The sequence below is a fragment of the Emydura macquarii genome, unplaced genomic scaffold (assembly GCF_026122565.2).
Source record: "Emydura macquarii macquarii isolate MOO-44397 ecotype Brisbane River unplaced genomic scaffold, CSIRO-AGI_Emac_v2 contig_554, whole genome shotgun sequence".
Taxonomy (NCBI): domain Eukaryota; kingdom Metazoa; phylum Chordata; order Testudines; family Chelidae; genus Emydura; species Emydura macquarii.
The window spans coordinates 57,714-72,381 of record NW_027130691.1 but is presented as its reverse complement, the minus strand read 5'-3'; the positions used below and the strand labels follow the sequence as shown (position 1 = coordinate 72,381).

Below are 14,668 nucleotides of genomic sequence, written 5' to 3'. Positions count from 1 at the left end.
TCACTTCCTTGTGTAGTCCTGAAGCCTGGAATGCACAGACAAGGCAGCTTGACTTACTCTTGGGGTAAGGATAGGCTGCCACTGTTCTAAGCCTGGCCTCATGATTGCTGGAAAGTATGTGGTGCACTTGAAATATGATGTTGATAAGGTCACAATAGAAACAGGTGCAAAGGCTGGAAGCACCAAGGAGTCTCCTGTGCAGGGAAGTGGAGCCTATTGTCCAGACACTAGCACAGGAATGCAGGGGAGGCTCAGGCCCTGAGTTATGGAAACTATTGCTGCTTTTTTCAGCTGCTCTTAAACTCCATTTTTAAATGGCAGATGACTTTCTGAAGCATCCATAATGTTTGCTGATTTTATTTTTGGCTTATTAAACCTACAAAACTCCAACACTCTAGGTTAAAAACACCCTGCCCACCATTAAGTCCCAATTCAAGTACCCTAGAGGTTATAGATGCACACATACTTTCAGGCATCTTTAAGCCAACATATTTGTCTCTCTCTGTCACATACATCTCTACTTGATCACCTAAAGGGTTGCAGATATCACTCTCTCTCACTCTCACACCCTCAACCCTCTGCCTAGGAGCATCTGATGGTTACATATCTCTTACCCACAGATATGTCCTGACTAAGGCACCATGAGATTCAGGTTCTATACGCATGTACAAACATCCCAGTGATTACAGGGCTCTCCCACATTCACAGCTTTTTAAGTGTGAGGGCCAGTCTGTATGAAAGACATGCTTATACTAGCATTCACTATTTCTGTATCTCTGTTACATTTGATTTTTGGCAATTGTCTCTCTCTATAAGAGAAGTGGAGATAGTTCACATTCATAACTTCTGACACACACTTGCACACTCTGCTGCCCCTTACTGGTGGACTTTTGGCAGTATGATTGGCTATGTTTATATCCCAGGCTGTTGCTGTTCCTTCCAACCTTCTAGTCAATTAATATGGATAATGCCATACCCTGTAGTCGTTTACCAACAATTATAGATCTATTGTGTCATCCCACCTTTTGCTGCTGTCAGTGATATCTTTAACTTTTATAGGAAATCCTGATTGTCAGTCTCACCCTCTGAAGCTCACTGGCTTAACAGTTTGACTGAAAGGTTATATCTTAGTTAGGCAGTCCTATGTTCACATCCAGACTTGATGCAGGGCATAAGAATGGTATTAGGCTGTCATGACCATTCTCTTACTATTATAAATGAGCTTTTAGAAAACAATTAATAGGCATGGTGGCTCAGACACACAAACTTTACATTTTATACATCCCATGTAGACTATGAACCAATGAGCAACACCTCATTGAATTTGTTTGTAGCTCAGGCTTTGTTGAACATTTCCTCCTAACTTTACCTTTGAGACCTGATTGGTTCTCTATATATGTACTTCTGAAAAGAGGCCATCCAAAATAACAAAACGTTGGCTACTAAGCAGATACCTTCTCCAAGTCTTTGACTCTCTCACCTTTGTGGGGGGCCAGCTAGAAACATATACAGCAGAGGCAGCTGAGCACCTGCTGCTGCAGCAGCTGAAAAGATGGTGTCATTCACAGGGTTCCACATTCATTTCTTTTTGTGAGTGTGCAGGAAACCTACTGTTTTAGAAATTGTTTCTGTTTAAGTGGTTAATGCAGAATTTAGAAGGATAAGACAGCTGACAAGCTCCAGATACTTCAAAATGGTTGTAGCAGCTGGTTTTACCACATTTGGTGTGGACCATGAAATTCCATAAAAGGTCAGTCCAGACCCTTTGGAAAACAAGGAGAAGCTTGAGGGAAAAGTGGAGGAAAAGGATTATCCCCAATACACTGTGAATTGCAGGAAAATATTATGTCTCATGAAGTGACTGGCACTTTAGTCTCCCACAAGGAGGTTACAATCATCTTGCTGGCTCTTAAGTTTTTTCTTGAAGATGGAGATGGAGGTGGATGGCTTGTAAAAAATACTCCAGATGTCTCCTGCAGTAGTTGTCTGGTGGGAATCCCCTATCTCAGCTGAAGATAGTACCTGATGAGATCTACGAAACAAATTTTACAATTACAGTCTTAATAACATGCTAAATTGTTTGGCGAGCTTTTATTTATTATTACTATTATAACTAGTTGGGGTTGGTCCTGCTTTGAGCAGGGAGTTGGACTAGAATATGTCAGACAGTGGAGGCCTCTTTAATGTAGCAGATGAAAGCATAAAAAGGACCAATGGCTGAAATTTGAGTCTACAAAAATTAAAACTAGAAATAAGATGTGCATTTTTAACTGAGCGAGTAATTAACAATTGCAATAAATTAACCAGATATGGGGTAAAACCTTGTTCACTTGAAGTCTTCTTCAGTTCAAGACTGGATGTTTTTCTAAAAGGTATATTCTAGGTAAGCCATAAATTATAGGGCTTGATGCAGGAATTAGTGGGCAAAATTCTATGGCCTGTGTTCTTCAGGAGCTCAGACTAGATAATTGTAACAGTTCTTTGGGGCATAAAAATCTCTGAATCACTGCTGAGTGGTGGTCAAAAATAATATCCATGTTCTCGGCCTGCCTCACTAATTCTTTTTATGCCCCTGTAGCTAATGAGAACACCAATGAAGCGTGCTCCTTCTTGTACTAATGACCCTACCCAGTTGGAAGACTTCAGTGACTCTGAAAAAGACAGGGTTGTGGTGGATAATCAGCTGAACATGAGGATAACACAGGAGGGCACAGATTAAGTTCCTGGAATGCATTGGAGACAACTTTTTATTACAGAAGGTAGAGAAAGAAACTATGGGAAAAGCTATTCTGCATTTATTCTGACACGTGCAGGAACTAGTTGAGAATCCGAAGGTGGAAGGCAGCTTAGATGAACGGGATCATGGAAATAAGAGTTCATGATTTAAGGAATGGTAGGAGGGGAAACAGCAGAATAAAGACAATGGACTTCAAGAAGGCAGATTTTAGCAAACTCAGAGAAATCATAGGTAAGATCCCATGGGAAGCAAGTCTAAGGGAAAAAAGAGTTCAGGAGAATTGGCAGGTTTTTAAAGAGACATTATTAAGGGCACAAAAGCAAATTATTCCAATGTATAGGAAAGATAAAAAGTATGATAAGAGGCCGTCCTGGCTTAGCCAAGAGATCTTCACTGACCTGAGACTCTCAAAAAGAATCCTATAAGTGGAAAATAGGTCAAATTATAAAGGATAAATAAAAAAAAAACCCAACACAAGCATGTAGAGATAAAATTAGAAAGGCCGAGAGACAAAATGAGATCACACTAGGTAGGGATATAAATGGTAACAAGAAAGCATTTTACAAATACATGGGAAGGAAGAGGAAGACCAAGGACAGGGTAGGTCCATTATTAAATGAGGCGGGAAAGACAATAACAGATAATGTAGCAATGGCTGAAGTATTAAATGCCTTTTTTGCTTTTCATCAAAAACATTTGCAGTGATCTGACAACTAACATAGAGATGGTGTAAAGGGGGTAGGCTCAGAGGCTAAAACAGGAAAAGAACAAGTTAAGAATTACTTAGACAAGCTAGATGTCTTCAAGTTGGCAGGGCCTGATGAAATATATCCTAGAATACTTAAGGAATTGACTGAAGAGATCTCTGAGCCATTAATGATTATCTTTTAAAAGTCTTGGAAGACAGGAGAGATTTCAGAAGACTGGAAAAGGATAAATAATATTCATCTATCTATAAAAAAGGGAATAAGGAGAACCCAGGGAATTATATACCAGTCAGCTTAACTTCAGAAAGATAATGGAGCAAATAATCAATCAATCAATTGGTAGGTACTTAGAAGGTAATAAGTAGCAGTCAACATGGATTTATCAAGAACAAATAGCATCAAACAAACTCAATATCCTTCTTTGACAAGGTAACCAGACTTATGGATGGGGGGAAGCAGTAGATGTGATACAGCTTGACTTTAGTAAGGCTTTTGATACTGTCTTGTATGACCTTCTTGTAAACATACTAGAGAAATACAGCCTAGATGGAGCTGCTATAAGGTGGGCGCACAGCTGGCTGGAAAACTGTGCTCAGAGAGTACTTATCAATGGTTCACAATTGAGCTAGAAGGGCATATCAAGTGGGGTTTTGTAGGGGGTTGGTCCTGGGTCCAGATCTATTCAATATCTTCATAAATGATTTTGGATACTGGCATAGAGCAGGGGTGTCAAACTCATTTGCTATGGCGGGCCAGATTTGAATTAAATGTACTCCAAGTGGGCCATACATACCATAAATCAAAATACTAGGCACTTTTGGAGCACTGTGTCTCATGCACACAGAGCTCCACGCTCTGTTGCCAGAGTACACAGATCTCGTGGCAGCACGCGATGCTGTGAGATCTCGTGGCAGTGTGCGACGCCGCCGGGGCCAGATCAAAAAGGTTGGTGGGCCGTATCTGGCCCGTGGGCCGGATGTTTGACGCTCCTGGCATAGAGAGTACATTTATAAAGTTGAGGATGATACAAGCTGAGAGGGATTGCAAGGATTTGGAGGACAGGATTAAATTCATAATGATCTTGACAAACTGGTGAAATGGTCTGAATTCAACAGGATGAAAGTCAGTAAGGAAAAGTACAAAGTACTACACGTGGGAAGGAATAATCAATGGCACAAACACAAAATAGGAAATGGCTGCCTATGATGCAGTACTGCAGAAAAGGATCTGGGGTCAACAATGAAATACTGTTGCAAAAAAAGTGAGTGAGACACAAGAAGTAATTCTTCCACTCTACTTAGTACTGATAAGGCCTCATCTAGAATACTGTGTCCAATTCTGGGCATCACACTTCAGGAAAAGATATGGAGAAATTACAGAAAGTCCAGAATAAAGCAACAAAAATGATTAAAGGCCTAGAAACATGACCTCTGAAGAAAGATTGAAAAAAACTGGGTTTGTTTTAGTCTGGAAAAGAGAAGACTGAGGGGAGCCATAACAGTCTTCAAGTACATAAAAGGTTATTATAAAGAAGATGAAAATTGCCCTCTTTAGCCGCTGAGGACAGGACAAGAAGTACTGGGCTTAAATTGCACCAAGGGAGATTTTGTTTAGACATTAGGAAAAACTTCCTACCTGTCAGGGTATTTAATCAATAGAACAAATTACCAACTGAGGTTTTGAAATCTCCATCACTGGAGGTTTTTAAGAATAAGTTGGACAAACACCTGTCAGGGACAGTCTAGATAATACTTAGTCCTGCCTCAGTGCAGGGGACTGGACTAGATGACCTTCCGGTAGGTACCTTCTGGTCCTACATTTCTATGAGCTCCCAATGTGATGCTATGGCCAAAAGAACTATTGCAATCCTGGGATGCATAAATATGGGAATCTCTCACAGGAGTACGGAGATTATTCTACCTCTATATTTGATACTCGTGCGACTGCTGCTAGTATGTTGCTCCAAATCTGGTGCCTACCATTCAGAAAGGACAGTGAAATAAATTGGCGAGAGCTCAGAGAAGATCTTCAAAAATGATTAAAAGATTGCAAAACATGCCTTATAGTGAAAGACTCAAGGACCTTAATCTATTGAGCGCATCAAAGAGAAGGTTATGGGATGACTTGATAGTCAAAGTACCTACATGGGGAACAAATCTTTAATAATGGTTTCTTCAATCTAGCAGAGAAAGATATAACATGGTCCAATGGCTGGAAGCTGAAGTTAGACAAATTCAGAATGGAAATAAAGTGTACGTTTTTAACAGTGAGCGTAATTAACCATTACTTGAAACAATTTACCAAGGGTCATGGTGGAGACTGCATTACTGACCATTTTAAAATTAAGATTGGATTTTTTTTCCCAAAAGCTCAGCTCTAGGAATTATTTTGGGGCAGTTCTCTGGCCTGTATTATACAGGAGGTCAGACTAGATGATCATAATGGTCCCTTCTGGCCTTAGAATCTATGTATAGCTAAAAACTGAAGCCAGGCAAATTCAGACTGGAAATAAAGCACACATTTTTTAATAGTGAGGTTAATTAATTGGAACAACCGACCAGCTGTGGTAGTGGTTCCCTCACTGGCAATTTTTAAATCAAGATATGCTCTAGTTCAAACACAAATTAATTCAGAGAAGTTCTGCAACCTGTGTTATACAGGGGGTCAGATTAGATGATCACAATGGTCCCTGCTAGCCTTAAAATCTATGAATCTGATTATGAATTTATGAATATCTTTTAGATAGACATCAAATCTTTATTTAAAGTCGGCAAATGATGACATATGCACAATATCCCTAGATAGGTTGTTCCAATGGTTAATTACCCTCACTGTTATAGAATCAGGCCTTTTTTCTAGTCTGAATTTGTCTAGTATCAGCTTCTGTTTTCTGTTAGATTTAAAAAGCTGTCTACTATCAGAAATCTCTTCCCTGTGTAGGTACTTGTAGACTGATATCAACTCACCTCATAACCTTCTCTGTCAATTAGGTCAATAGATTGAGCTTCTTAAATCTCTTGCTATAACACAGATTTTCAAGACCTTAAATCACTTTGTGGCTCTTTTGCTGAAAAATTGGAATGGGTTCAAAAGAAAGAGAATATAAACTAGCTGATTCATTGCTGATAGAATGGGCTGCTCTTTAACATTTCATTAATACTTTTTTCATTAAATATTAAAATAATCAGCCTTCCTCCCAACAATGCTGAAAATCTTTGTATAATTTCTTCTCTATAATTTTAGGCTATATGAAAATCCTCTTAGCCCTGCTAACATGAATGTCCATAAAATAAAAACGAGGGCTCCTCCAGTTGAAATTTCATTCTGTAAAGAGCAGGAAGTTAGAGCTGTACTTTATTTGGCAAGTTATTTGAGGCGTCACTGAAAACAACATATAACCCATATTACTGAACATAACCTGTCACACAGCATAAGAAGGTGAGAGAGGTTCCCGTCAAGGCTCAAATAATTCTATGTGTGGGCCTGAGCTAGTATGCCCCAGATACATGTAGAAAAAACTTAATCCTATACTTACTTCATTGTGAAATGCAAAAGTAGCTTTGCAAATATGGCTGTAAGTGTTAGGATGAGGAGAGCTGTGAGTCCATATACTGTCCACTCTGTGGAAAAGAAAAGGGCATATCTTCTAGCACATTAATTTGCTTATAGTTTTAAAATTCATGTCTTTTCTGTTTTAACACACTTATTCTAGGACACTCAACTGAAAGCTTGCATTTCAAGCAATGCTTAAATCAGAGCAGTTAAAGCTGGAAGAGATCTTTTATGTACCAGCCAGTCCATCCCACTAGGCCATTGCAAGGTAGTTTGCTATAAAATGTCAAACTTCAAAAAATTTAGAGTAAATATCAGGAATTATTTCCTTACAGAGATTTTAAAGCTGTGCAATTGTCTATTTTTGAAACGAATGGAAGCCTGTTCCTAGGGAATTTTAAAAATAGACCAAATAATACTTTAGGAAATATACCATAAGAAACAATTCTCCATTTGCAAGGACCTTGGATGATCTCACATCAGTAGTTGCCCTGTTCTCTTCCCATTACAGATTCTGCTCAGTGTTTGATCTGTGTGGTCTTGTCCTACTCTGTCATTGCATTCAGACTGTAGTCTCTTGGCCATTGCACCAAGTCCTTGACCCCTCTTTTAGTTCCCTTTGTCATTCCAGCAGATAAAAGGAGATTCAAAGATGCCTTGAAGCAGCATCTGAAGATTCTCCTAGCACATAAGAGTTCTAAACTAGCACAGCAACAGTGCCTCCAGATCTTTCCTCCACACTCAGGCTTGAGCATGTCATGGGTGGGACAGTATGGTGCAACATGCTCCAGCAATCCTGGCTGATAGAATAGCCTGAAGGGGTCTTTTATTTGCAAATTCAAGTTAAAGAAGCTCTGAGGCCCTCAGCAGTCTCAAGTATCAGGGTAGCACAGAGATAGAGTAAAACCACCAAATGCCCCTCTGCTTTGCCCAGTGTATTGAGTACTGCTTCATGTCACTCTTAGAGATCTAACCATCTTATTTGTTCAACACATTATACATGCTCTACAGTGCATACAATAAGTGTGCATCACTAATGCAATACACAGAGAATGCACAAGACAAAGTAAACCATTTCACACTGACATGATTTCATAATCTGTATGTATCTTCCCTATTGTTTCTGCCCATCAATTCCCTTTGGATATTACCAGGCATGGTGCTAGAGGGATGACTCGGGCTGGTTGTGATGACGTAAAGTATCTTTGAAGAGCGGGCAGCATTGATACTCAGATTTGCTTGTTCAGTTATCACCTCAGTAAATTTCTGATTGACTGTAGTGATGTCCTGATGTAGCTTCTCTTTGGTGGCTGAAAAACAAGAAGTTATGCAAACAAGACCTTAATTTATTTATTTGGGTCTAGTTTTTGACTTTGTATTTTGAACTGTGATTCTGTCTGGCTTATACTGGGAACTTAGAAAATCATTTAATGGCTGATGCTGGGAAAGGCTTATCTATCACTAGGCTATAGGCAGCATGGATTTTCTGAACATTTAATTGTTCATAAGAACTTCACATGGACCTATTCAAGGACCAAAACGTTTTCCTTTCTGAAGACCTAGATGATAAATAGAGACATGTATAAAGAGAAATGTGGTGTGTGTATCACATGTATAAAGAAGAATGGGCCTGATTCTATACCCAACCCCTATACTCTGCTTTGGGGTATAAAAGGGCTGCAACAGCCCAGGGGCAACTTTCTCCAGCACAGGAGCTGTGAAGGTGGCATATGTAGCCTTTTGCCATTCCCCTTGCAGCACCAATTGTAGGGAGTTCACCAAGGAGAGAGGAAGAGTAGCCATAGCACTCAGTGGTACAGTGCTTCTGGGCTGCAGAGCAGCCCATTAGCAGCTGTAGGGAAGCTACCATATTAGAGCAGCCCTGGGGGCCATACCAGCTCCCAACACTGCCAGACTTTCCTCCTAGACTGTGCTTCAGGAGGCACAACTCCAAATTTAGTCCACTAGTTTCAGAGGGAGTTTCTTCAATAGCCACACTGAAACTCAGGTACATGAAACAAACCAAACTCTTTCCAGGTGTCTGTTTAAGGATTATCAAATTGTTTGTGAAGAACAAGGCTGTGGCCCAGAAAAAGGCAGGATATAGTGGAATATCGATATCTATTAGAATATTGTCTCTCGCTTGTTTCCTATGATGCTAAAAAGGAGACTCTTCTACGAGTGTACAAACTGAGGCCAAGCAGTAGGAAGTGGGAGTGTCAGAAACAGGAGACAGATCTTGCTTATCTTGAAGGATCAGAGAAAAGCAACTGCACTATGTCTGAGGTATAATATGCATTGTTTTGTAATTAGGACAACAGAATGGCTTCTCCAGATTTTAGGAGATGATACTAAGGATTGCAGTTAAACATTCAGCATCTTTTGTTTAGCACATGTTTTCTCTTTTACAGCCTACTTTCTATTAAAAATCTAGTTTGCTTAGTGAAACACTACTGTGGGGAGAATACACTACTTGAAGAGTTGAAGCATTTTATGACAGTTTTATTGCAGGCTGATAAAATTAGTATGAGCGGCCATCTGGTTACCGGCCGTCATGGTGCACAGGGACAGGTCTGTCTCTACAAGCTGTACTATTAGAAAACCTGAGGACACAAAGGATACACAGAACAACAAAGACTGTGTCTACACTAACTTTTTTCCTAAAATGTTCTTACCACTGCAAACACCAATCCAGGTTTGCTGCAGGAGCAATGGTGAGTGTTCTAGATGAAAATGATCGGAGCAAAATGACTTGAATGTAATTGGTACAGTCACAGAATCCCAGGACACTTTCTGGCTGAGTGGAACAGATAGAGAGCTGGAAAGAGCTAAGCAAAAAACAAAAGGTGCAGCTGGACTACTGGCATAATTTTATTTCAACTTTAGTCTTTCTTCCAGTCCCACCCTATTAAATGTGGGGGAGGGGGAAGAAAGGGAATGCGCTTTTGGGTACTGTTAGCTCACAGTTGTTTGAGAAACAGCTGAAGTCAAGGCAGAAGTTTGGGTGAGAAGCCTTGTGTCCTGGAACTCTGACAGCACACTAAATGGAGGACCCTGAGATGTACAATGTACGTTAAAATATGTGATTTCTTGGCGCCTGTAAGGCAAGTCTCATTGTGGACTAAACACTTCAGAAAAATGGCACATCAAGAGCTTGGTATAGAGCAGTTAGTCTCTTACCTCTGTACCAGACAGCAAATCCCTGGGCCTGATTGATTTGATCTGAGAAAAAATACAAAATGACAAAATCCAAAGAGACATTAAAAGAGATGGGAGGCCGGTTTCTGCCATCAAAACGAGCCAACACATCGTAGGTGTAGCCATTCAGCACCTCCACCATGTCTGTGGAGTCCTTGATGTCAAAGAGAGTGAAGTTGAACTGAATCTGAGATGCTCCTGGAACTTGTATGGTCCAGTAGCAGACCCTGCTTGTGGCATAGGTATCAGGGAAATCTGGGGAATAGATCACAGATGTTGGGGAGGTGTAGTTCCCTCCACAGGCGCCAATGAAGGCTGTAGGGAGAAAAAGAAGAAAAAGAATGAGTGAAAAACAAATTTGTACAGTCTGTACTTCCATAGCATGTTTCATCTATTCATCAAGAATAAATCTCAGATGCTACAAACATTATGGGCTTAAGTTGTGGCTTTAAGCTACAGACTTGCACTGGGACAGAAGAAACTGGGAACCCCAGGAGGTACTATGTCTCAGACCAGAGCAAGATGCCTTTCTGAGTAGCTGGGAACATGGCCATTGTGCTACCCTAATCTAGGTGCAGTGTGTGCTTCTTTTACAGGAGGCCAACTCCACTGATATGGTGCACAAGTGGGAGCCATCAACCTCTCTCATTTCTTTCAGAAACCCTAATGCCAGTCTAGGATGCAATTGTGCTTAGCTCCTGTGCACAGCAATTTGTGCCCTCTCATCCCTTAAGAATTCCTGCAGGGCTGAGGACAATCTGGTCATAATGAGCTAATCATTAAGACTCACCCATTCCCAACCTATCTCCATGAGGTTGGTATGTGTAACAATGACTCTTACTTATAGGATATTTCTCCACTTCCCTATAATTAAGGCATTCTTAGCAGATTTTTCTCTTTTATGTAATTGTTTTAAAATTTCAATTTTCATTTTTGTACTATTAATAAGTAAGTCTGACCCCCCTCCTTATCCTGTCTGTCCTCAGCACCATAAATAAATGACTGTGACACTCTTTTTAAAAAGTCTTTCCAATCAATCTTTTATATCCAATTTTATATCATTTTCATTTTTGTACTATTAATAAGTAAGTCTGACCCCCCTCCTTATCCTGTCTGTCCTCAGCACCATAAATAAATGACTGTGACACTCTTTTTAAAAAGTCTTTCCAATCAATCTTTTATATCCAAAATAAGCACACATCCCAGGCAATCTTTTAATTCCTTGCTAGAACTCCCTGACAATTGACCACATTTCCTAGCCCATGCCTTTTTTCCTGAATCAGTCTATGAAGGGTCTTGACTGCTATCTAAGTGGCTCATTAATATTTCATTTTAATTCATAATGATTTTTTAAGAAAATGAAAGTCAATATATTCAAGATCATTATTTCTGCAGTGAAACCATTCTGAAGTTTAGATCATTCTAAATAAGTGGAAACAAAAGCAACACTGGCATAAAGCCAAGTATTGTTTCACTTTCCCAGCATGTAGCACTTCATCATAAAAGCTTCTACAAGTTTGTCCTGTGTTTGAGTCCTGCGTCTTCCTCAGAACATAATACATCTCATCATTCATCAGTTCCAATACTGTGTCCTACTTTTGCCATGTTCTAATTTTTTTGGACAGGTTTTCTGCTTTCCAGATATGGATGGTACTATTTTGCCAGATTAAAGGCAAAATTTAAATTTACTTTCAGGAGAGACCTGGGCTGCTCATAATTATCACCTCCCTGTATCATGGGATGTGAAAGACAGAAGAATTCAGGAGGAATTTTCAAAAAGTAACCATAAATGCAGATCTATTAGATACAAGTGGAGATGCTGATATGAGAGACATCTGTCTGGGATTCTTTGTGGAGTCACTTAGCTAAGAATAACTCCCTATTACAGGATCCTTTGCACACACCTTATCCATGAAGCTGAAAAGTTTCCAACATATCAGCAAAATGTTTTGTTTGCAGTAATGCTTGAGGCTACTTTAGTCTCTTTCATTAAATGCTGCTCCTGGTGCTCATGGCTATCATTTATGTAAAGTAATGCATCATGCTGGCGTGTCTCTGATTTTGCACAGAAAGGGTCCATGGACCATATATTGACTGATTTACAAAGACATCAATGCAGCACCTCTGTATACTGCAGACGTCAGTGCTTAACCATTATCTTTCTGGCTCCAATTTACATTATTTCAAATGCTCTTTCGTGGGCTGTTGATGGTTTATAGCCAGCTTAGCCATTGTGTACCGATGCCAACTTGAAGATCAGATATTATTATTATTGGATTTTTAAATCCAGTTTTAACTTTTAGAACATGGAGTAGAGAAGAGACATGAATGTATTTTAATGCAGAAAGTGGTGATGGTGAGTGCTCCTAGGTCTGAGCCAGAAGCGCTTTCAGTTTGTAGTACTTCTGAGAAATCAGACCCCTAAGGCTAAAGCCAACAACTTAAACCTCTTTGGAGAAAAAAACAGAATATTCCATCGTTACTGTTGGTAACATTATAATCAGTTGCACTAGTTCTTTTAATGGTAGTTTGTGTGTCTGTGTATGTAGTGCTTCACATGTTCAAAGCCATGTATAAACAGTTAATCCTCACAAATCCCCTGGGAGGCAGATATATTTAAATAGTGTTATACTGCACCCTATTAATAAAACAGAACCTTACTGCCATCTTGGTCCCCTCTAATTCAACTCTTGTCTGTGACTGTTAAGCATTTCCCATGGTAAATGACAATTGGCTAGCACAGCCCAACAGAGAACTACTCAACACTAAGCAGTGTTTTCAACTCCGCTTTATTGTGAGTAATGTGATTCTTGGCTCTGGAGATCAGTCTCCTGAAGATAAAAACTGTATTGGTGGAGGGGGGGGGTCTCCATGTCCACACAATGCCCCGTTGCCTAGTGGAAAGTCCAGTGAATTACAAGCCCAGAGACCATGAAGTCTAGTCCCAGCTCTTCCTCTGACAATTCTTCTGTGTCCTTCACAACCTGTATTATGAACAAAGTCTCACAGACATAACTGAGAACTTACAAAGGTCACTGGTAGAGCTGGGAATAGAACCCAGCTTTCTAATATAAAAGAGTCAAATCTTCTCCACTTTGCCAAACTGTCTTTCCGAAGGGACATATCAAATTAAGTGATTCTGAAACCCACAATGACTCTGTTACCCCTTAGTGGCTAGACCACATATAGAGGCTTCAGTCTGTTACTACTTCCATGCCAAGAGCACTCTTAGGGTTCTTTAACTCAGGTGGTAGCGCTTCACATATTTATATCCAGAGATTCCCACATTCAGTGTTCTCATGTGACCTAAATGGGGTGGTGTTACTTTTGGCTATACTGTCTGTAACCACTAGACCACAATGTGCTCCCACAGCAAGCAGTATAAACAAAGTATCCTGATGCCCCATGTTCCAGAACTGTCTCAGGAAGTATGATGTCTCCCTGTATAGGCTGGTCCACCCAGAGGACAATAGCATGCTTTCCACCTATCAGCTGCTCCTAGAGCTGTCTGTGTGGTGGAGCTGAAGGTTGCAGGTAGATGATCTATGTGGGAGTGGGAAAATATACATATGTATAAAAGTGGATGTATAGCTCCTGATGCAATAGTTGGAATGAGCTGAAATTGCAAAACACTGTTATTAGAAGTGACTTCAGAAATTGTGCTGATATTTCTTTAACCATTACATTTTTATTATTTGCATTTGATGAATGGGAGCTGTCCCTTTAAGAATAGGTGTGGCAGAGTGACTAGTTTTGAGACTGAACAATGTGGGAAATGTTGCCCGTGTGTCCAGGAAGTGGGAAACTGTGCCTGTGCAAGCTCCAAGAAGTCTGACTTGATTTAATAAATTTATCATCCTAGAAAGTAGCCTCTTCTCAAAAATGAAACATTAGCACCTGTGGGGGATTAGCTGTCTCAGGGAATTGCAAAGGAGCTACAGAGCCTTTCTCCTGTTGGGCAAGAGTATGAATCTTGCCCAGCTCAACAGGATTTAAGTTTTGTTCCCATTTCTGGAAGTTTGGTGGCTCCTGTATGAGATGAGTTTGATTCCTAGTTCCAGTTCCTGCATCACAAACTCGCTACCATGCTTTGCACTAATTTTAATCTATGCAGGGCAGAGACAGTCCCTCACTACAGGCTTCTCTATATGAACAATTAGTGCACTGCATGATGGGGTGTAAATCTACCTCTAGCCAGCCGTGTACTAACTATCCATGCAAACCCTGCTTCCACATGCTAGAAGTTACATGCATTTTGAAATGGGAGTAGATCAAACCGCATGTTTCCCAATGTTTCAAGTAGCTATAGCAGGACACTGTGCCATTCAGGTTTGGCCTGCCTGCCTTTACCTAGATGGAGGGAAGCAGAGCAGACAGGCCAAACCCCTGGGCAGCCCTGAATTCCAGAAATGTTTTAGTCAACCGTGTCAAGAGATTTGGGGATTCAAAGTGAGACAGGCCTGCAAACCCCAGG

The 14,668-nt window shown here is 40.3% G+C and overlaps 1 protein-coding gene across 1 annotated transcript in view; it reads right to left on the bottom strand.

Annotated features, from left to right (window-relative positions):
• Positions 1 to 1,841: 1,841 nt before the first annotated feature.
• The window catches only part of KREMEN1 (kringle containing transmembrane protein 1), a 53,979-nt gene continuing 41,152 nt past the window's right edge, over positions 1,842 to 14,668 (bottom strand). The window contains exons 6-9 of the mRNA XM_067539352.1: positions 10,177 to 10,509; positions 8,148 to 8,306; positions 6,980 to 7,064; positions 1,842 to 2,032 (exon numbers count right to left, since the gene is read on the bottom strand). Of these exons, the coding sequence (XP_067395453.1) occupies positions 1,870 to 2,032; positions 6,980 to 7,064; positions 8,148 to 8,306; positions 10,177 to 10,509 (740 nt within the window). The 3' untranslated portion in view covers positions 1,842 to 1,869. The remainder of the gene's footprint in view (positions 2,033 to 6,979; positions 7,065 to 8,147; positions 8,307 to 10,176; positions 10,510 to 14,668) is intronic.